Source organism: Diadema antillarum, unplaced genomic scaffold (genome assembly GCF_040938485.1).
Source record: "Diadema antillarum isolate AM-2024a unplaced genomic scaffold, OU_Dant_1.0 seq00001244_RagTag, whole genome shotgun sequence".
Lineage (NCBI taxonomy): Eukaryota > Metazoa > Echinodermata > Echinoidea > Diadematoida > Diadematidae > Diadema > Diadema antillarum.
The window spans coordinates 38,180-62,500 of record NW_027272031.1 but is presented as its reverse complement, the minus strand read 5'-3'; the positions used below and the strand labels follow the sequence as shown (position 1 = coordinate 62,500).

The 24,321-nt window shown below is 39.5% G+C and overlaps 2 protein-coding genes across 2 annotated transcripts in view; both read right to left on the bottom strand.

The window, feature by feature from the left end:
* The window catches only part of LOC139745237 (peptidoglycan recognition protein 3-like), a 17,171-nt gene extending 9,584 nt beyond the window's left edge, over positions 1-7,587 (bottom strand). Inside the window, exons 1-7 of the mRNA XM_071655642.1 lie at positions 7,519-7,587; positions 6,923-6,956; positions 3,981-4,141; positions 3,505-3,640; positions 2,530-2,620; positions 1,507-1,612; positions 678-723 (exon numbers count right to left, since the gene is read on the bottom strand). Of these exons, the coding sequence (XP_071511743.1) occupies positions 678-723; positions 1,507-1,612; positions 2,530-2,620; positions 3,505-3,640; positions 3,981-4,141; positions 6,923-6,956; positions 7,519-7,587 (643 nt within the window). The remainder of the gene's footprint in view (positions 1-677; positions 724-1,506; positions 1,613-2,529; positions 2,621-3,504; positions 3,641-3,980; positions 4,142-6,922; positions 6,957-7,518) is intronic.
* Positions 7,588-11,088: 3,501 nt separating this feature from the next.
* LOC139745236 (peptidoglycan-recognition protein SC2-like) lies at positions 11,089-22,505 on the bottom strand. Its single transcript, XM_071655641.1, has 7 exons — positions 22,500-22,505; positions 20,712-20,757; positions 20,046-20,209; positions 18,615-18,750; positions 17,527-17,617; positions 16,082-16,187; positions 11,089-11,145 (listed from the first exon to the last, which is right to left on the bottom strand). Exons 1-7 carry the CDS (start codon positions 22,503-22,505, stop codon positions 11,089-11,091), a joined length of 606 nt encoding a protein of 201 aa, XP_071511742.1.
* Positions 22,506-24,321: the final 1,816 nt, after the last annotated feature.

The window sequence follows — 24,321 nt, the reverse complement described above, 5'->3', positions numbered from 1 at the left end:
TATATCATTTCATTGTGGTTACTGTGAAGGAACGAACCCATACGAGTATTCTGGCTATTGACACGAATAAACAGTGTCCTTTGGCCAAGATGTCTCTGTTATTTTCTACATATTTGTGAAGTGAAGTACGTAAAAAATTAATAGAATTAACAGAATCTATTCCAACACTCAATGGTAAATGCCTTTATAATTGGGGTATTAAGTTGGTGATTTGAATCACACTACAACTAAACATTACAATCAAAATTACATATTGATGACTTTCCTATAATTTCATTAACTGCTAAAATATCATATCATTTCAACAGTTCTAACTCACCAATATAAGTTGTATGTGCCCAATTTGTAAGGTTAATCCTCAGAAAGATTTTTAAAATACTGAATTTGATAAATTTCTGCTAAGAATTCCTCAATGGTGTGAAACATCCACTTCAGAAGTATTTTTCTTTTTTTTTTTTTTTTGGCTATGTGCTTTCGGTCAACAGCTACTATCAGGTAAAGTAGATTCTAAATGTATTGTGTACTTTGCTTTCTTTTGATTTTCCGGACGTACTGATGATAGACATTTAATGAACACAAGTGCTTGATCATTAATGTCACAGAATGATGTCGGAAATTCGGGGAACATCGACATCGATGACGAGGGATTCGTAAGTGGCGGGTGAAATCCGGTTAACACTCAGTTGACGTGTCAGGGTTGCCCACTGATCCAGACTGGTAGCTCTGAGAACGTGGAGGAAATATAGAAAAGAAAACGGCCATGATGTTGCGGCTCTGCAACATTTGTAATTCCATCAGCATACAAAATATCAAATACGAATCCGAAATGTTTTGCCCAATCATTACATTTGCTATTCCTTGTATCTTGAAATATATGGGAAGGAAGCCAGTAATACGTATAAAAATAATTAACGGGCTTGTGAAGAGGAAGTTTTTCTTTTTCTTTGTTTTGTTAAATATCGGAGCCTGTACTTAAACCACAAGCACAACACAACACAATTCACACACACACACACACACACACACACACACACACACACACACACAATGTACACTCCAACCAAAACGCGTAAATTCTCTCTCTCGAACTTTCTTTTTTTCTCTTTCACTTGACCCATATAATTTGTATACTAACGCATTCACATTCACACCGGTACGTTACTCTTTTCACTTCACAGCACACACGTACATTCTTCTAAAAACCTCTCCTCTCCTTTGCCCCCTTCCCCTCATACCCACTGATATCTGTCTAGGTGTTTTCTAAAGAGGTTAGTTTTCATTCCTTGCAAGTGTTATGCACGCACATACGCCCAAGTCCCAACGTACTCTTATATGGAAGGCCATCAATGCCATTGTTCGCTCAACTTGCTCGAGCAGGTCTCTATACCGATAGTTCTCGTTAATGACAGGAATTGCCTTCCATACACTCTCTCTTCTTCATTCACGCATACACACAAGTTGTTGTTGTTTTTTTCACAGACTCCAATCAATTTTCAATATACCTACCCAGTGTGCGTGAGATTGGATCAGATCGTAGAGTTGTTCGCCAGGGCACTCGGTGCTGGAAGCCTGGCGATGACCGTAGAGGGTGTAGCATGACAGAATTTTGTTGCTGCGCAGAAAACAGGGGTAAGTAAAATTATTTCAGCACGTTCCTGGTATACATCACATAACAAAACCATTCCACAGGGTCCAACTAAAACAATGAAAGCATATCGCCAGTCTGATATGGGAAGTGTCGGCATTTTCAACTTAACGCATCATGATTTGATTTACATCACCCTGATTGCGCAAGATACCAGGGTTATTTTTCTAAACGTGCACAGACTAATGGCATTCTATGAGAATGACGTGGATCTAAATAGCTTACTGACTGCCTGAAAACGGCGTTGTTGTTGTTTTTTTTTTTTTTGTTAATCATATGAGTACTTTCGCAATAATTGACAGATGAGGTCACAAGCAGAATCTTAGTTTGGAAAATTTTTGTTTGTCTGTTTGCTTTCTTTTTCTTTTATTTTTATCTAAATAATGGACGTTTCCAGTGATTTTCATTGCATTATTGGCACTGAATAGTTCATTTAAAGACAGGGGTTGTCTTCCAGTATCTGTATAGACAGGGTGTAAAAGGCCACACTTCTTAATGATGGAATTGGTAATAATATGTGGTCATCATAATATGTTTACAAAGCACCAAGTCTCTACAGTCTGATTTCAAACCTTTCAATGGTAACCGTCTGCAATACAAACCCTCCATATTTCAACTCAAACCTCGCGGAAAGGTGGTATATGTATTCTTCAAGAGAACTCAATAGCTCAAATGTCTTGGGATAGAGAACTGTGTTGTATAGAAAAAAGTATTATCTAGTCTTCAATTTTTAAAGAATTTTTTTCTTTTTTTATCGAGGCTCTTCATAATAAAAGTGTGAATTTTTTGAATTGTAGCATTTCCTAACATATCTAACTCGACAACCCTCTGTGTAAATGAAGAATTAAAATTATACGAGCTTGAAGGCTGAGTCTCATTCTTACTTGGATTCCAAACAGTCCAAAAGGCTGTAGAGTGTGTTCATCATCGTGGTACTGGGCGAAGTGTTCGTGAACGTTCCCATCAGCGAAATACCTTGTCAAAATGACAACCTCAAACAATTAAATCTACTAGTATTCCGTTTTTCATGCTATGTTCGGACACGTGTGAAATGGAGGAGTTAACAACAACAGGGGGATTGGCATTCAATTTGAAGAGAGCTTTTACCTTTAAAGAAGAGATATTGCTTGAAGATTATGATTCTAAAGCACACACACCCGCACACACACACCGCAAGTTATGACCCACTTATTAACCGATTCCCTGAGTGTTCAACAGAATTTGCCAGGTCTCTGTAGTAGACAGTGATATTGGTTCAGAAGCTCTGGCTGCCTTTGATTATCGGAATCATTTAATTCATATTGTTATCGCTGTGAATGACATAATCCTATTCAGCGTTAATGTTTTTCTCTGAAATTCTCCCACTGAAGTACGCCTCGTCTATAAAGATGTCAATGTCAACTTTTAGAATACAAAATGCTTGGTCAGCACAGAAATACACTTTAAAATGGCTCTAGAAAAAAAAAACCCCAAGATAAATATCATAAGATCTTTAAAAAGGCCCAGCTTACAAAATCACAAATAAGGGATTCTGGCAAGAACCGAGTGTTCACTCCCTCCAGCTATTCCGACACACCCGTTGTTGCCCCTAGACCGGATCCCGTCTGTGCCCCGTCGCCTCCTACCTCAAACCCAAAACAACCATGTTCCACACCTCTTGATAGAGACGCGGTGTGAACATACATTAATAGTTATTTCGACGCAACTGGCCTTTCGGTCAGTAACGACAGTCCAAATAAAAGTTATGAAATACAAAAAGAAATATGCGTATATCAAAACGATGTTATCAACATCTATTGACAATTTCTAACGCCTTTTGGTTATGGAGAGGAAACCATGAAGGTATCTATTCTTATTACCTATGGAGTAGGAGTTGTAAGAGCCTGCGTGCGCTCCTTTAATGTCCCAGCCACGCCCCTCGTACACGTTCCCGTCTCCACCAATCAGAAAGTTGTATCCGATGTCCCACCAGCCATTGCTGTCCATATGGTAGTCCTGGAGAAAGTGGGTACAAGTGTATGCACAATTACTCTTGCTGTAACAGCACATTATGATCATTTTTATCATTGTTATAACTTAAAACAGTGAATAATTGTTTACGTCATTGAAGTGCAATTTGTTAAACAGTTACAATAAAGCCAACTCAGTCGACGCAAGAATCATAATCATGATAAAGATGTTAATGATTTGTTGATATCTTTCGCTGCTAATCCTGCAAATGGTAACAAAGAAGAGCTGATTAATGCATCACTGCACAGTATGATAGTCTACTCCATATTCAAGTTGACGTCGTGATGAAGTTTACCAAGGATGAAAAGCGCCAACTATGTCTTACCTGGATTCCACGTACAGCGGACTCACAGCTTGTCTGGGTGTAGCACTGGGAACCAGCGGTGTGGTGAACGAGGGCGTAGCGGGTTGGTGTACTCAGCCAAGAGTAAGCCACCGGTGAGCGCGCGCCCCAATCCTCGCGTGAAATAATGTTCGGACATCCCGCTGGAATTTTGCACAGGAGAAAAAAAAAACACACAGATGTTATGTAAACCAGGGAGGTGATTAAACCCTCTAAAAACCAACGGTACTTTACCTAGACCTATTATGGTTTCGTCACTGTTTACAAAAGGTTGTCCATGCTAGTGGTAAATTTAAGGGGGGACGAAACCAAAGAGTGCATTTGCATGTTTATTGAGTGAATGCAGAAAAATGAATCGATATATTACACGTCAATGAAGGTTGCGGAATACGAGTGAGGCTACGCCTATACAGGATCAGAGTAGTGACCCTTAACATCGGCAAGCCATTCAACAAGGAAGAGCTAATGGAGAGATAGCTGATAATGATGAAGAGGGGCAACAAAGACATCCTCTGACTGCAAGAGACAAGGTGGACAGGTGGAAAATCTGGAGGGAAGGCGAAAAACATCGGAGATGGCATCAAAGCTGTATTACAGTGTGTATGTGTGTCTGTGTTGTTTTGTGTGCGTGTGGGGGGGATGGGTACAGTGTGTGTATGTTACTCCTAAATGCAAAGAAATCACAGCATATAAGATATGATTTGATTTTGGATGAAAATTTGACGAAGATGCGCTATTTACGCGAAATTGCTCTGGCTATTAAAAATATGTGCAGCGAGTGTGACGGACGAATTTGAATGATAAACGACGAGAATGTGTGACAAATGACTTAATTAAATAGACTTTGTTTGAAACTGATCGACAAAAGACGAACTTGAAACTAGTATTGGCACATTCCAGATTTCTCGGGACGAAATTGAACTTCAAATCTATGTGAATGAATGAAAAAAGGTTGAATAATGCCATATGAACTGGAAAAACTATATTTCTCATTCATTCAATGCACATAATTATTATGATATGAAGTTTCCCTGACAATTTCCCTGATAAAATTGCCTTTCATTTTCATATTATGTGCATTAAACTCGTTTATTTTTAAAGGCACCCAAATAAAGGGTCACAAGTTCAAATATTGATATAAGCATTCAATTTCGTGTTTGTGCACGGATTTCCAAGTTTGTGCATTCAAATTGGCGCGATGGGCTCGACAAGCACTTAAAACACTTTCAATTTTTTTTTTTTTGAGCAAGCGATTTTTACAATTCTGAGCATTCAATTTCGTAATGCACGTACTTAAGCAAAAGTGATTATGTATAGCTAATCATTGATGAGATCTTTCTTTTATATCTTAAATTTCATAATCTTGGGGAGCATTTGCTCATTTGAACATCCATATTTTATTCTTTTGCCAAACATGTAAACTGCAATACAAAATCCTCATTTCGTCATGTCATCTACATGGCTTTCTTTACCTCTAATTTACATCTTTAGTAAGTTTTATTTCTCCACTTTGTACATTACAGAAGATAAGTATAACAATATCGAACATTACTCACAAGTCACATTTATTTTCATTAAGATCATTATTGTTGTATTCATAATTGTCATTTGAAATCTTCTTTATAATTGATTATCATACTGGTTTGTGACCTTCATTTTACCTTCTTATGATATTGCATCATTGTGTGTGATCCACATGTGGGCCATTTTAACATTCATTTTAAAAACCAAGTACAAGTACTGTACTTTTGACGGACATCATACAGGTTTGATTTGAATGATACTTTTATGAACTTGTTTGCCCATATGCGAATTTGAATGCTCGGAAAGAGCTGGCGACAGATGGAGAAATGTATGCCCACTCATATGCTGCATGTAAAACTTTTATTTAAGAACAATTATAGTGACATCAAAAGTTTCTCGAAAGAGATCATGAAGTTAGCGGAAATTCCTTAATGTGTCCATAGAAGTATATCGATTTTCTCTTTTTGTTTTTTAATATCTGTATTTTTTTCATTGATTTTCTTTTGTAACTTGTTCAGTGCTTGCCATTTATTGTATATCATTGTATATGTTTTCATTTTCGCCGTGTGTATGTATGCTTTGCTATTCGATGTAAAACACGGCCTTGCTAAAAAACAGCTGTCCAGCTGAAGGCAGGCTTTTATTTCCGTGCATAAATGAAATAAACTCAACTCAACTCAACTCGATGAATTACATTGCGCAAATGCGAAATCGGTTGCCAAATCAGTCATTATGACCGTAGAAAACGATTTGGAATGACGGTGTTTAGATGCCTGAGCAATTTTGACGAAAATGAATGCTTTTGATATGTAATTGAATGACAAAACAATGAAATTGGCCGGGAAGAACTGTATTATTATCTGTGTTTCATTCCCCTTACTGTATCTGAGAAAGATACCTAAAAATGCATATTGTTCGCCCATACTCTATACCGAGAGACAGTGATGCCTATGACTTCAGATATTACAGTACAATTTAGTAATACATGTTATCGTTATTGTAGATAAGATTTTGAGGTTGGCAAGATGGAATTCTACCAAAAGATTTAGGTGAAAATCAGGAACTAATAATCATGATAATTGTTGATATTGTGCACAAAGACAAACGCTATTGGAATAGAAAGATACACAAGGCAACTGATTAAGCATTCTCCTCGGACAGGGCAATCAGTAACTTATGATTAACTATAAGCTGTGGCCATCATGAAAATTGTATGATCCATTTGGTTCAGGAGGATAAACTGCGTTAGATTTCGGTTCAAAACGCAGGTTTCGCGGGCTAGAAAGGGTTTGATATACTCCGAAAAATAGTTTAACAACATCAACCTTTTGAATGCAATGCCACAATACTCCAACATGACATCACTGACTCTAATAAATCTGTAACTTGCAAAGACTTACCGAATGTGTCTGCTCTTTTCTCGCGTACTGTCTCCTGAACAAAAAAAAAAAAAAAAAAAAGAGACGTGAAGTTGCAATCTATAAACGCTCATTCTGTTGTAACTTTTCGGCGCATTTGCAAAATAAATCAAAACACACATTTTCTTTTTTTTAATAAGAAAAGTTCATCAGACTATGAAGATAATCTTTTGGAAATGGTGAAGACATTGTGAATGTTGATTTCAAATTTGATTTAACTTCCATCATAACACTCGAAAGTATTTGTAAGTATATTACCTCCTATGATTTTCCTTGTTACATTGGCGTCATATCAGCCATCAATTCCTGCCAAGATGACATAGTTAATCTAAAGAAGAATGTTTCTGAAACAAGAAATTGCAGCCATAAGCACACCCTGACAGGTGACATAGTCTAGGCAAGAAAAAAAAAAGGTTGCTAGACATGTAACCAATAGGGATAGTATTACCTCATTAAACAAAAAGGAGGAGGAGGAGGAGGAGGAAGAGGAGGAAGAAGAAGATGATCAATAATTATGGATGTCGCCTGCAAATGAAATTGTATATGAATGTTGTATTAAATAATACTCTTGTTCATACCTCAATGGCCCTTCCAAGTATGGAATGCACCAGACACAGGAAGAAAACAATTCTCAGCGCTGAATGCATTTTTGCAGAGCTTTGAAATTCGACGCACACCAACAAGACCTAGAACATCGAGCCGATCTAAAGTCATGGTAGGGTTGCATGGAACGTTAAACCATGCCGCAAGTCATCTGTTTACCACATTTATCTCGAAGCTACGTCAGTGTATCATTCTTCCCTGGGCAATTGATTAATTATTTACTAAGTATTTTGTATCTATTCATATTTTCCATCATCGCAGATGTTTCCTTTAAAGGGATATGAAATAAGTGACTATACATTCTGTGACAATCTTGTGACAATCTCAGGACTAAAACCATTAAATTATGAATTGTTTGTTTGTTTGCTTGTTTTTTAATGCGAACGGCTGTCTCCAAGCGAGGCATATCTGCTCTCCAGAAGTTGGAACAGAATATCAGAGAATTGAACAGGTTATCATATTTTAAGGGGAATGGTCTAAGCGCCTGTGGGACTGCGAGAAGGGTTGCAGGTTGCAGGAAGTTTATTATATCCATGATGATGATGTGAATTTGAATCCTTACAATCAGCGATAAGGGTACATTTTATAATCTACTTGTTGTTCGGTTGGTGTTACGAATGACAGTTCGTAGTCTACTAGAGTAACTTTGTATTCAAGCGCTTCTTGCTTTTGCACAGCAGGGAGACTAACCCTATATCGAACTTTCTTTGCAAAACACACACACACACACACACACACACATACACACACACACACACACACACGTAAATATCTGCACAGATGCCAGATTGACATCCCACTGCTTCTCATTGCAACATATTCTATCTATTGTTATTGACATTTGTCGCATCATGAATAAGGTCTACTTTCTTTCTTTTTTTAAAAATAAACACAAGCATGATGTTGCAACAACAACCTTGAACTGCAGTATTTATTTATCAATAATTCAAGCAGAAAAATAGTTTAAAAATAGTTTTCATTATGACTCAGAGTTCATCTTCTACCATTTGTACTTGCTTGCAATACGTCGAAGTCAACCAAGAAATTTGTCTGGTGACGCGATTTTGCATAATAATGAGGTTTTTTTTTTTCGAGTACACTTTGAGATCAAAAGTGTAAAATTATTCAGATTGTATGCATACAACTTTTATTCGTTAAGCACCCTCCCCATCCAGTAGGGGACGTAATTGTACACAAACAGAACGATACGTGGTGATCGTTTGTGCCTTATCAAATCTCATTAAAATAAAAAAGCTGCATGAGATTCAATTTGGAGTGAAAGATCGATGGTACTAGTGTAGCCCGATTTGTTGATTATGGTTAGTAGTTTACGATCATAAAAAAAGATACGAGTGCAGCAACCACGGTCGTTTCTCAACTGAAATCGTGTTAATATTGCTTTTTCACGTATTTCTTACGCATAAGCGTACATTTTAGAGCAAAAATCGACAGCAGTGCAGATATTGATATGAGAACTTCGATTTCCCTTTAAATTATTATTTTGTTTGGGCCAGACGCATCATTACTCGTGGCCAACTATAGTGCAGTGTGCAATGTAGCGACCTGAGTGCAAAAATACCTTGATGGCGCGTTGTCGTGGCACAGTATTGTGCAAAGGGCAAAAATATCGTGACAGCGAAAAACCATTATCTATGGCTCTGTTATCAGGCAGCCTGAGAACCAGCACAAGGGATGTCGGCTGCAAATGGATAACACGATTGAGCAAAGAGACAACTCACTACAGCACCTGTTATATTCTCATCTGTCTGTTATTTGGCTGATTTGCTAATATTCAAATTTGGGTATATACATTCTCCCTGAGGACCATCATCAACTTTCATGTTCCCCTACATCTCATAAACTATTTATCGAGTTTGCTTGCAGTGTTTGTCTGTTTGTTTGTTTGCTTGTTTGTTTGTTTTTGTTTTTTGCAACGTCCGGCAATCATCGCGATGCAAAGCAAGCTTGGTTGTGAACAAGCGCACAAAAGTTTGAATATGCTGAAAGTTGTCTATGATGGTACGAAAGAATTGAAATCATTTTACACTGCGATGTGAATTCAGTTTTCAAAGATAATTATGCACCAATTCTTTCTCCCAGTTACACAATGGTGACGAATGTACGCAGGGTATTTTTGCTTTCCTTTCAAAGTGCATAATACATTATGCTTGTTCTTTCTCTCCAGAATTATATTCATGACATCTTATGCACAGCACAAACATTTTTACCTGCCTTTAAGTCTGTCAACTATCCCATTGACTTCACGATGAAATTCCATGAAATTCTCTTTAAAAAGATTATTTTGCGGCTCCAAATTAAATCAATGATCTTACTTTTCATTATCATTCAAGAATATTTTATATCACACATCAGCACCAAACAAAATCGTCTTCATAGTAAGTTCACAGAAACAGTACTTTAAATCCTCACGCAGAAAGAAAAAGAATATGTATATTCATCAATTTATTGATTTTCTTTGTGTGATGGCGAACAAAATATTCTTTCATCAGCTTTGTATGCTAACAGTTACATCTCAGACTACACCAAATTACAAGTAGGCCTACATTAGCTATCAACATTATCATCTGTCTTGCGACATAACTGTTTATGCGTGCAAACTGGATGGGAATTTCTCATGACCATTATTTTGTACTGATTAAAGTATCGGTGGCCTTATACGTATACCTATACACTCTAAGATGTCATAAGTGAAATCCAGTAATATAAATGGGCAACGTTTCAAATTTTCATTGATTTTAGACTAATTTTACTGCCGAGTTGCACTGTAGGTCTAACTGAAAACTCATCAGATTAAATAATGCCTTGCGGGAGTGTACAATGCGATGTTACGGATGACATTTTATATCCTATGCGCACAAAGCCTACACTACCCAAAAAATGATGCTAAACGATAATAGACAGAATAGTTAGCTTTTATGATAGAATAATTCAGAGCCTTGTCTCATTAACTTTATGTATTCCTCATTTTTTGTGAAACTGGATATGGCGAAAAGCGAAAACTATAATGTCTGGTGATTCCTGACATAACTATTATTATGTAATTTCTGAAGGGCTAAAAGGGTTCAAGTGTCACACTTGTGCTCAAAGGCTCTTTTTTGAAGACAAATTACTAACTGCTTTACAGTGCAGAACATGCTAGTGGTTCTTTAACTCTATCCCACAATGCATCGCTCGGTTTGGTTCTGTTCGGCCAGCCAATTTCAAAGCAGAATTGTGAAGCCACTAACAGGACAACTTTGGTTACAAAGGGCTCTGTCACCGCTGCTGCTCAGCGTAGCATGGGTGACACCGTTGCGTCAATGATCATGGACCACAGCGAAATAACTTTAGCTTCCACTAGTCATGAAGGTGATTGGGTATAAAACATTATATTGGACGACTGTGAATCACACTTGAGATTTTCCGAAAGAAACTTGAATATTTCAGTATTTCGTGTTCATCAATTTCATGGTCGATGATATCATGACGCTCTAACTTCATCAGGTCATGGTTTCCATCAACGTTGACCCGAAAACGCTTCCGTTTTACAGGGAGCACTGCTCGGCTGTCTTCGGGTTGTCGACAGAGCCGCTGATATATTGCTGGACAGGGCAAGTTGGGAGAAGGAGAGAAAGTACAATTTTCTTAAAGGGATTGTATAGTTCTGGTTGAGATGGGGATTCAGATTTTTAGGTTAGATAATTGGAAACCATTTAGGAGAAAATAAACGGAAAGATGTTGACTCCGCAAATGCCATGGGTCGTCAGCAGCACACCAGGGATCACCAGTGTTTCGGCCATTTAAGTGCTGTACACCTCCCCCTGGCTGGCCGGTGCTGCGTTGGGATCCCCTTGACAGCACCCCCATGGCATTTCAAAGAGAAAAACAAAAAACAAAACAAAACAAAACAAAACATCACAAAACAAGACAGAAAAGAAAAAGCTTGGCATCAATCACCTCTCCTCACTCCCGAAACACTCCCTCTACACCCCCCTATTCCCACCACCCCCCCCCCAAGCCTTCCCTACTATCCATGCAGATCCTGTCTCCGCTGCCCCACAAATTCTCCTGATCCACCTTTCCCCGTCCCTACCACCTATTCCCATCCCTCTGACCCACCTCCTTACCGATCGACCAGCATATCCCCTGCACCCCACCTCCACAGTATGCACCTCCGCTCTCCATCCCCTTTTCTCACACTCCTCCCTCAACTCAGCATACCTATCCAGCTTCCTTTCCCTTGCCTCATCCATCCTTGTCTCCCATGGCACAGTCAGCTCCACCATTGCTAACCTGTGCACAGACCTAGCCACCAGCACCATGTCTGGCCGAAGGGCAGTTACTACCACCTCCTCTGGCACTGTACGGTTTCCCTCATCCACCCGCACCTCCCAATCATCCCCCCGCTGCTAAGATTCCCCCACCATCATCCCTCTGACCCTTCCTTCTCACACTGCATCTCACACCCTCCTTCACAAACCGGATTCCCCTCACCCTAGGAGGCCCATTCTTCTTCCTTGCCTCCACTGCCACCCTCGCCACCTCCGCCATCTCCTTCAACACCTGGTTATGCCTCCATGTATAGGCCTGTAATAGACCTCTACATGCTGACAGAGTGTGCTCTAGTGAGCCCTTCGCCTTGTTGCAGACCCTGCATCCACCATCCTCCACAATGCCCCATCTCTGGAGATTTACTGGAGACGGCAAAACATCAAAGGTGGAACTGATCATGAAGCGCACAGCTCCAGAGGACATTGACCAAAGGTCATTCCATGACACCTTCCTCTGCTCCACCCCTTCCCATCGGGTCCATGCTCCCTGCACTCCCTGCTGTACAGCCTTGGCAAAGCGGTACTCCTCCTCCTTCTCCTTAACCGCCTCCACCACCAACTCCCTCCTACCCTTCCTGCCTTGCTTGCTGTACCATCTGACACCCTGATGAAACCCGACCCCTTTCCGACCCACCTGAACCGCACCCTGCATCTCCTTCCACTTTGCCATTGCCACTGCCTCGTCCGCAGCCTCCTCCGCCCTCCACTTCCTCCCTGTGTGGATCGGTGGCCTAACTCCTGCTATTACCTGGTCCTTTGACTCCCTCATCATCATCACTAGCCTAACCTTGCCAGCTTTGAACTCCTCCACCACTGACGTCATAGGCAATTGCAACCTGCCTGATCTGCAAAAGAATGCCAGATCTGTAAGCATTCTTGGAACGCCTAACCACTTCCGGTAGTATGAGTTCATCTTCTGCTGCATCCTCTCAACCCTGGACACTGCCACCTCGTACACCTGCAGTTGCCACATGATCCGTGGTAGCAAGCCAAACTGGCAGCACCACACCTTCGCATTCCCAGGGATGAGTGTCCTGTCCACCCTCTTCAACCACTCCACCACTTTCTCATAGATCTGAACTCCTCGGTGCCTGTCATTCAACTTGCACTCATACCACCGCCCAAGGCTCTTTACTCCCTGCTCAGTGACCTGAGGGATATCTTCTCCCCCAATCTGAAATCTCCTTGCGACCACCTTCCCCTTCCGCACTGACACTGAGCGGCTCTTCTTGGCCTTGAACTTCATCCGTGTCCAGGCCACCAACTCCTCCAACCTATGGAGGCCATCTTTGACCTGGGTCTCGTTGCCAGACACGATTGTGAGATCATCCATGAAAGCCCTAATCGACGGCACAACCACATCTGCAGCCAGCATCAACCCTTCAATTCTCGGGGCCACACACCGGGTTAACACTTCCATCCCAAGGACAAACAGCAGCGGCGAGACTGGACACCCCATGGGGATGCCAATTTCTAGCGCTTGCCATTCTGTTGTGTAAGTCTGGGTCGTGAATCTCATCCTGAACTGGCTGTAGTAGCTCTGCACCATCTCCCGGATCACCCTAGGGACCCAGAAAAACTCAAGAGCAAAGCTGAGATACCTGTGAGGAACTGATCCATATGCATTTGCAAGATCCAACCAGATGACATCCACATCCTCCTTCTCACGTTTGCACCTCTGGATTGACTCCCAAATCATCTGGACATGCTCCGTACACCCAGGGAAACCTGGTATCCCTGCCTTCTGTATAGAGGTGTCCACAAACTTGTTCTTCATGACAAATCCTGACAACCGCCTTGCTAAGACACTAAAGAGGATCTTACCATCCACGTTGAGAAGCGAAATCGGTCTAAACTGGCCAATGCCTTTGGCATCCCTCTCCTTTGGGATATATACCCCTTCTGCCACACACCAGCTGACTGGAACAATCCGCTCCCGCCATAGCACCCTTAGGATCCGCCACAGCACCCTTCGGACACGAGGACAGTACTTGAACAGCTTGTAGGACAAGCCATTCTGCCCAGCTGCACTGCCAGCTCGGGCCTTTTTAACCACGGCTTCAACCTCCCACAACTTCAACTCACTCAAGTCAAAACTGACCTCTGGCTCCTGTGGCCTCAATAGCCCTGCCACCCCAGTAAAAGGCTCCTCTCTCCTCTCATCACCTTCGACACCTCCAAACTTCCTGAAACCCCTTCCTCAAACAACCTCTTTGTGAACCTGTGCGGATTCTTATAGAACTCCCTCCTCTCCCTCCTCCTCCTCCTCCTCTTCCTACACTGATATTCGGCCCTCCTAACATCCGCATACCTCTTCTTCAGGTCCTCATACAAACCCTTCAGACTAGCCCTTTCTCCGTCTGCCTGCCTCCACCTACGCCGCAAGCTCTTCTTCTCCGCCCTCAATTGGGCCATCAACCGCTGTCTCCTCGACCCTGACTTTCCAAAATCCCCCTCCACATTCCCCCCACCTCCACTACCCACAGGCTTTATCCCAAACTCTTCTGCACAAGCCCCATAACACAACCCCTCAAACATACGCATCTTCTTTTCAACACTCCCAGCCAATTCCACTTTCAAAACTCCCGCAAGCTTGATGTCAAAAAGCTCCCACTTCTCACTTCTCGCCGGTGGCCATGCAATCGGCTCCTTCCGCTCAAACACAGCATGTAGAGCATGCTGAGGGTCTCCGGCTCTGTGGTCTGAAACCTGACTGGGACCTCCCACTGTCTCACCCAGCTCATTGCTGGTGCAGTCATGCCCTACTGCCACTCTTCCACAGCTCGTTCTTGCTCTGTGAACTGCCACACCTCTCTTCCCCTTGAACCTCCTCCCGCATCCCGCACACACACCCTCTTGATCTTTGTTCATTGTCGTGAGTCAAAGTACCCGCCCTTTCAGAATCCAGTATGGATTCTTATTCAGCACGACTCAATGCGAAAAAGCGGATGAGGCGGGTGAGTAGCCTTTCAGTCAAGTGGGCACACACTCACCAATAGGGGTGAAAACCCCTCCCACTGCCACCCCTCAGCCCTGGCGCACAGCCCTACGCCGCAAATGGGCCACACTTAAAACCGGTAACTCTGAGGGGCCGGTTATTTGCTTGCCATAGCCATCAGGGTAGCCTTCCCTGATGCCCCACCTATCCGGGGTGTCACTGCTCTATTCGCAGTCGTCACCTGGCCTCTCCCAAGCGTCTCAAAAGCAAGAAAATAAACGGAAAGATGTTGACTCCGCAAATGCCATGGGTCGTCAGCAGCACACCAGGGATCACCAGTGTTTCGGCCATTTAAGTGCTGTACACCTCCCCCTGGCTGGCCGGTGCTGCGTTGGGATCCCCTTGACAGCACCCCCATGGCATAAAGAACATGCAATTCTAAGAGGAATTTAAAGTTTATTTGATGAAAATAGGTTTTGAAATGGTTGAGCTGTGATATTCAAAAACAAAGGAAAACAAAGTGGCCCTAGGTAAAGGTGGGTGCCACCTTTTATTAGGACCTCTTAGTTTACAGATTTCTCAGCCATTTCAAAACCAATTGTTATCAAATAAGTTTTGAATCCATCTTAGAATTGTTTGCTCTTTGATATTTCATATATGTGATTTAGATTATCTCACAAAAAGTTAAAACCTGAATCCTCATCTCAACCAGATCTATGCTAGCTCTTTAACTCTACCATTGACTTTGATTCATTCATCCAGTATCAGTATAAACTCGATTTGTTGACTTAGAAATACATTTGTCCTAATACAGTTGTATACTTACAGTGACGTGATCACTCATGGCGTAATACCTACACAATATACGTATAATTATCATAAATCATTTACTGGAATATTATACATACAGTGATCGGCAGGCTATACGTAGGGGATGAGCGTGCAAAATAATTTATTGAGCAAGACTGTACAAAATCCATACACAACCTTTACAGAACACAGCACAACATAACTTTTGGTATTTTGTCTATATCTCCCTCTTCACTTCGTTCTTTGTGTAAAGATACTGTACTGATAAGAATAAATTCATCTTCTGAAAAAATGCAACCGAAAAACAATTTGTACAGCACAGTTCGTAAATCGCCCAGGTTAGTAGTAATTTACTGAATACTGCTCAAAAACATTTCGAGAACATGACTATGGTGATAGATGAATCCAATGCCATCTTGGCACCACCAACACTGGATGAGAAACAACTGCAAAACTTACGTAATGCTCATGGTCATCTAGAATGTAGTACAGAGAGTTCCCTGGACAGGTAGTAGACACTGCTTGGCGATGTCCAAACAGTGTATAGCCTGGAGTCAGCATCTCCCTATTACAAGCACAGACGACGAATTTCGGTGATGAACACACTATATAGAGCAACTCTATTGCAAGGATTTACTATCCACATTCTATTCTTGCACATCATCTGAATACACTATTATTCAGTCTGAGAAGCTGTATTACAGCTATGAGTGCCTCTTTCAAACAAAGGGCGCAATATAGGGGAATTTATTCTTAAAATATTTTGTTTTAATAATGAAATTGTTATCAATATTGCAGTTATTCTCAATGGTGTTATTACCTATTTAAGCATTATATCATAGCATACGCCGTCGTTTAAAACAAAAGTCCTTTTAATAATATGATAATGATAATAGTGGCTACTTGTATAGCGCACAGGTCCACCTTTCAGTGCTCACGGCGCTTCTAAAATGAAAAGATAGAAATATACATGCATATAAAATTGTACATGTTCAAACATGACAACAAAGAAGAAAATGGCAAACAACAAACATATCTATTATACCTGATAAAGAATACAACATTATACCAAATAGCTTTTCAATTTCAATATTTTGATACGAGAATGCTAGTTTTATATTCATTTCTTGTTTTTTTCTTTTCTTTTCGACAGGTATACAAGATGCATGTTTTGCCAATTTTCTTCTTCCCTCTTTTTCAAGGCTGTCGTATCTTTAAGATATACGCTTATTTGACGACAGTCTTCTGCATTCACACTCCCAATACATGTGCCATATAGTTCAGTCAGATCATTTGATTTTCTTTATCCCGAGTGGTTTCCAATCGACGTGTTCTCTTACCCTTTTCTTTAATCTCTACACGTATCTCAGTTTTATATTCGGATGTACACACTGTATGTTCCATTGTCTTGTAAACAAAAAGAAATGACTGTATTTCATTTTTGTAATATATATTTGATGCAGAAAATTCCTAATAAATTCATTTGAATTTGAAACAAAAAAATCAATTTCAGTTTCATTGCCAAGAGTTTATTCATTTCCATTAAAAATATATATACATGATACAGAGCGGTACATGTGTCAATTTGACTTTCATCCAGTTGTTATTGATTTGATTTGATTTGATATTGAACACAATATACAATATGTGCATGAATTGTATTATATTATAACAATATTATAACATTCATTCATTCCCTTAATATTTGATGTTTACATAAAATTTCTATATGACAAATCTTGTTTGAATATTATATCATATACATATGTAACTGTATGTAATATAATGTCTTCATACACTTATAGTCATATGCTACATTCGTAGGAAATAAAAATATAGATATCCGCATATATCATAATGTGCAAAAATGCGCAAACAGCAACAACAGCAACAGAAGTTCTTACTTGCTCACTGCACAGTCCAGGAACTGGTAAAGAGTTTCCATCATTAAGCTACTGGGGGCGGTACTATCGAAATCACCAATCATGGATATACCTAGAATAATATTGACAGGATTGTATTTTGTAGAAAAGGAATGGAGTTCCATGTTATAGAAGTGCTAGCCATGACAATGCAGTGGAATAAATTTACGCCAAGAGATACCACCGAAATGAGATGCCGAAAAAAGTACATTGCTCTATATCTTGAGATGGTGATAAAAATCACTCAAAATCCCTTTGTCAAAAACATATTTATCTTTCATGCTCTGCTCAGATTCGCTCACATCTTTTGCCATATCCAATTCATCATCATTCTAACGCATCACTTTTTTATTTTTTTTTATTTTGTCGTTCAAGCTTAAGAACTTGTAAGTTTTGCGAGGCTTTCTAGAAATGTTTCTGCTTATGTAATTCTTCTCGACTATTTTCTTAAACCTCCGTCGACTATCGACTTAACTTCAAACAACTTTACTTCAGACGTTACGAGTATTAACATTAATGTTTGCGAGGGGGTGATAAACCCGTTTAAGTCCATTGGAAGGGATTGCTTTGTGTCTTATATGTTTTTCCTATTTCAAAAAGAAATACAAATGTCGCTATGGCGACTGGAATGCCTTAGTTATATTGTTCCCCCTCAAGGTCTATTGTATATCTTGACAATGTGAGACGACAGTTTCTCATGATTGGCCAAAAAAAAAAAAAAAAAGAGAAGAAGAATAAAATGAAATTACATGTTAGAAAGTTTGATGGCATAACCCCAAAAAGTGAAATTTAGTATTTTCACTTGACCTCTGACCCTTGATCCCATGGTCCAAAACTTTCCTTATAGTGAATCTTTATCTGGTACTTATAGTAATTTGACCTTGAGCACGTGCACCCAAAAGTAATTAGGCACAGCTTTGTCCACTCATACATACATTTTCATTCTTGATACCTCAAACGGTTCTTAAGTTATGCTGTTCACAAAATCGATTACGGACAGACGGACAGACAACCAGAACAAATAATGCTGAGACAGAGGAGCATGCAGATGCCAGGTCACCAAGTCTTACCCAGGGCGTATCCGTTATAGGAAGAGGCGTGCGACCCTTTGTAGTACCAGCCACGCCCCTCGTAGACGTTCCCGTCTCCACCAATAAGAAAGTTGTATCCGATGTCCCACCAGCCATTGCTGTCCATATGATAGTTCTATAAATATGTTGTTCACGACAAATTCGAGTTGATTAGCTGGACTTTGTATAATCGTTAATAAATGAGGATACAACATGTCCACGATCGCAAGGACTGCGGCACGCTAGTGCGTGTATACGTTTGTACAAAACAATGTGCGACAAACGAAGAGATATTTCAAACATATTAGGCCTACATGATTTTAGAAGAACTACAGATTATTGACGTATGGTTTTATGGGTCCTTTCGAGCAATCGATTATCAAACGTAAAAAAGATAGATAAAGCCAAGGGATAAAGACTTTAAACTAAGACTTTAAAGCTAGATTTGTTGTCCAAAAACCGCAACAACAACAACAACAACAACAACAAGATAACAACGATGGGTTCTCTAAGACTGAGACTTGAAAAAAGACATTTGTATTGGTACAAAATAATGAGCAGAGTATGCAGTATTGGCTCATCTTTTTTTGTTCAATCAGAAAGACTTGTTATCGTTTCATAGGCCCATAATAGGATTATGATGCTTACAGGGAGGCGTGCGTTATTGAAACAAACAAAAATAAAAACAATACTGAATTCAAAGAGTTTTAGTGCGGGTTACCTCATCAGTGGACAGAATCACAGTTTTAGGATTAATCAATTAATAATTAGAGCTCGTCAGAACACATAAAGGGAAAAGCAGCTTACAAATTACCAAAGTCAATGCAATGCTGTATTGTGCTGAGTAATCCTCCATTGCAGCTCAGTAATTTGATTAATTCCAAGTAAAATTGTCTTGTCCGATATAGGCACTGGGCAGAATTTGAACTCGGGAAATATGGCCTGAATATTGAGGTTATACAGTTTGTTATTCCAATGTTTCATTGATTCGAAAATGAAAAAAAAAAAAAGTTTTGTTATTGCAAGGGTTCGTTAATCCGCAAATGGAATAAGGTTCATAATTCCGACGATTCATTAAGTGTTATATACGAATCTTCTTTTCGGTTAAACGAACCTCTATCATGCTTGTCTATAATCAAAGAAAGAAGGAATTTCTATGTTCCGGAATAACTAACCTTCGTGATAGCAAAAGGCTTATTAATTTTCAGATATCGACTAACATTTGAAGAAACAAACATCATCGAATGCTACAAAACTTAAGCACAATGCCATCCTAAAAACCACAAACCTCCTGGCACACATGAAGAAATTTTAGAAATGGGGAATTTCTGTTTACGAAGCCCAGAATATGAATCTAAGACATACTCCCACAGAGGCATAAAAGGCATGACAAGGAATCGCCAGAGACATACATAACACATAGTATCGTACCTGGATGCCTTTAACCTGACTCTTGCAGGCACTCTCAGTGTAACAGGAAGCCCCATCGGTGTGGTGGACGATGGCGTATGGGGTGGGCAGGCTGAGCCAAGTGTAGGAGGTGGGTGAACGTGCCCCCCATTCGGAGCGGGTAACGATCCGCGGACACGAGACACCTGTTCAGTGCAATAGGGTAGTATAGTAATGTATCCCAATCTATAAGATAACTTGACCCTGAGGATGAAACATGCCTTTAGCTCGTTGTTTATGAGGCATAACTATACAGGATAAGCATTGTTTTCATGACGAGAGGTTAAGATAGCACACTTAGCTTATTCTACTAAGCTCATTTCAGTGATAGACAATTCCGCTTGTATGAAGCTTTACTCAGGACTTGCTTTGTCATGAAACCCCTAATTTGACTTCTAATTTACGCCCGCAGTGAGAGAAATTGCCAATTCTCACGTTTTCTCGGATTTTCCGGCTATTATAATATATATATGTAGGCTATATATATATGACCGAATGAGAAAATTAATTGCTGAAATAATCTGATCATAGCTGTTGCAAAGGTAATGATGATAATGACAACATTAGCTATCATTAAATCATGAAGGCAGGCAAATACTATACTTGTTGACAGTATGTAACTAAGTTTTGTTGAAATGGATGACTTACTTCCAATTTCTTGGAAGGCGGGATCTACATCTGCTGTTCGTACATCCTGTCAAAACAAGAATTAGGGTTTAAAAAGGAAATTTGAGAAAGTAGAACACGGGGGTATACTTTTAGATTTTCTTTTTAAATTCCTTTTCATGTACATTTTGTCAAAGAATCGTTGCCAAAAAAAAGAAGCAAACACAATATTTTACAATGGGTATAGCGCTTTACAAAATAGTGAACAGTGATCATTACTTTTCGTGGTCATCTTAAAAAGCCAGCAGTTATGACATATGATATCATCTCTACGGATACAGAACCATCTCGCAGTATTTACACATGCATGTATGAAGTTTATCAATTTCAATGAAAATAAAATCCCGTATACCTGTAAGCTGAGTAAATGCAGCAGTATTAGAAGAAATCATCAGCGAAGTTTGAAAGAAAATTGAACGATCGGTTAAAAATGATCAATGTTAAATTTTGTCGCATCCATCCCTGGATGAGAAGACCACTGTACAGTTCATGACATTACGGAATATCATGTACAACGGTGTAAAGGAAGTGGAACGAATTCCGTAAATTCTCACATTCCTATGAAAAGTTCACACTCCCTCAATTTGGCACTGATTGATATCTTATGTGTGATGTTCCTCGTTAGAAAAGTTCAAGTACATCGTTTCTCATTATACGTGATGTTAAAAATGTTGTAGTATTCTCATCCAGCGATGGCTGCACTAAACCTTTAAGACTTGAAAACTTTTGAATGATTGTTCTATTCCCCTTAAGATTTGCTGATGTGTCTCATTAATATTTGTGCATTCCTTCAATTCACAAAATATTTGGATATCCTTCTGCTTGAAATTACTGTTATATATTAACATAACAAATCTTGGAATAAATCTGGAGAAATGAAGGTAGTGGAAAAACAATCAAACTTTGACTATTTATGTCTTATCAACTGGTTGCTTTCAAATGATTTTAAGAATTAATAATAATCATCACGAGCTAAGCACGATTGAATCTGAAGTTATGGAACACGCGATTTTATTATTTCAAAATACAGGTACAGAGATTCGAAGAAGAATGCAGAAAATGGCGTACTCAATGTCATGCAACAACTTTATGACCTAAATTGATCGAATTTGCACAACTATAATCAGACTTTGAGACTAACCTGTTGTGAAATATTGTTTCCATGGCAACCCTGGACAGAGAGGATCAAGAGGCCCAAACTCAAACGCCAAAGCAGGGACATTTTCAAAGCGTTTTCTTTAGTAGAATGAAATCTCCAAGGCATATAATTCTACTCACGTATTTAGACTTCAGACCGATTAAAATTGCGGCACTGTTAACACTTGCTAATCTGACTCCAAGTTTCGTAACCTTGACGCGTGCTGCGAACCCTCCCACCTGGTTACATAGATTATTAACACGTATCTGAATAATCATAACTATATTTGCCCAACAGCAGTTGCACGTTGCAAACCTGAAAGTTGACCAAAGAGATTGATACTAATAGAGTACGCGCGCGCATATAAAAGCTGGACCAACTGAACGACTCGCCGTCATTAGCAAAGAGGTTCAAAACAAAGCCTCTCTACAACGCACCGTATCGTAGTGCTACAAATCACTCTGCCACAATATTGTACAATATTCATTTGCTCGTTAAAACTTACTTTTTCATCACACAGTAAAAGTGTAATTTTTGTGCCAAGTATTTTCATGGAGCCTTGTTATCTCCATACTTGTTTGTTTGTTTTTTCTTTAAACTGAATTTAAAGAAGAACAAAAAGTGGCACATACAGCCATGCGTATACGACAGTGAGAGAAATTGAATTTTTCTCCAGTGGGCTTGCATTTCTTTATCAGCTGTACTTTAGCTTGTTTAAGTACTATTGTTTAGTCTACGTGAGATTAGTTATTTTGAAATTTTCAAACATAGTTCCGTTATCATGTAATTCTTTAAACCATCCTCCAAAGTTTCCTTCCTGCATATGCAAACACATGCAGCCAGCAGCGCAACATTATAACATACAGCAACTGATGGCTGACAGTGTAATAGGCTACAATAGATACGAATGCAGTCAAACGCATGCGATAAATTAAACGACGCCTCTTATACGCCTCGATAGTGTGTATCTTATATGGCTTTTCTCCACAGACCTACTTCCTACGTTGAGTGCCTTGAATAATGTCCATACTCTATGTGCGCTTGTACGTGTATATTTATGTGCATTTGTGTGCACCATTTTATGTGACGTGTATTTCATACACGATGGTCAATACCCGTGAGTATTTCTGCAACTTTTTTGATAATTCAAATCCTACTTTATATAGGTTACATTTCAACTTGAAACTGGTGGATGATTGATTTCAACATTTTTCAAATTGGTGTTATCATCTGTTGATTTAACAACATAAACATGATATTTTTCTACTCCAAAATATAGAAGGAAATGCTTTAAATTACTTCTTATCTAAACCAACTTTTATCATCATTTGAAAAATACATTACAGACAGGAACATGAATACATGTCGAAGAGTATGTTTTATATTCGTGTGAAATCATTTACTGTATGAAAAGGAATACTGGTTATAGAATTTTTTTTTGGGGGGGGGGGCAGAACAACAAACTCTAACAAAAGGAAAATGTGACGACTAAAACATGCATATGTTTTCTTTTCATCAAAACACATTAAACATGTTACGAATATATATCTCTGTAAGAAAATATCGCAGCATATCGACAAAAATAATTGCTTCTTTAAATTAAAATGATTTTCCAAGCCCGTCCCAGCTTCAAAGGTGTGCCTCACGTACACCATTATGGGCGCTATTTCGGGGCACGGTTTCATGAAAGCTGTCAGTTTCTGACAATTCCAGTAAAGTCCCTGGTTTTGATTGGTTGAGAAGTTCTGATTACTGACTGTTACTGCTACTATGACAATTTGTCACGGCTGACAACTTTCAGGAAATGGTGCCCCGGTCGGGTTCGTGCGAGTTGACCTCGTCTATGCACGCGCGCCACTGTTCAAATATGTCTGATTTTATTTGTACGCACTTAATGGTGAGTACTCTAGTAGTATACAATCTCTTTGAAGTTGAATTAATGATGAATCATCTTTCGTAATAAGGAGCGACAAAGGTGAAGCTGTTTACCAACTTCTTACTGACGGCACATCTTTGCAACAAGCTTGATAATAACAACAACCAAATCTAAGATAAACAGTGATAAAAATAATTTCTTAAGCTCATACAGGTAATAGCGGTGATGATATGATAGAATCATTTAAACATAATCCATTATCATACACTGTACTCTGTAGATTGTCCTATGTACATGTAGAGGTATCTTGTGATCTAATAGCAAACTTGGTAATCGGAAAGCTAGGGAGGTTCTCATGGCAAAACAAATTAATGAATGCACAGGTAAATGACTTGGTAGTTTCAGTTGAAATGTAATTATGATCACATAACTTGTTTTCATCATGCCATAATTATGATTGTTTTTACCGTAAAGAGAAGTTTACTCTTCCACCTCTGAATGCATTTCTGTTTTATACTCTGCTCAAACATGTTCCGAGATGTGTTCTCAAACGAGTTCCTCTTTCAAACATTGTGAAA

Bases quoted from the DNA above. Each gene is read 5' to 3' on its own strand.
- LOC139745236 (XM_071655641.1), bottom strand. The intron at 16,188-17,526 runs GTAAGAACTTCT...TGCTTGTAATAG, and splicing joins CTGGACTGTGCAGTGAGCAA to GGAGATGCTGACTCCAGGCT. The intron at 11,146-16,081 runs GTAAGTTTTGCA...TGCCCTGTCCAG, and splicing joins TAGATGACCATGAGCATTAC to CAATATATCAGCGGCTCTGT.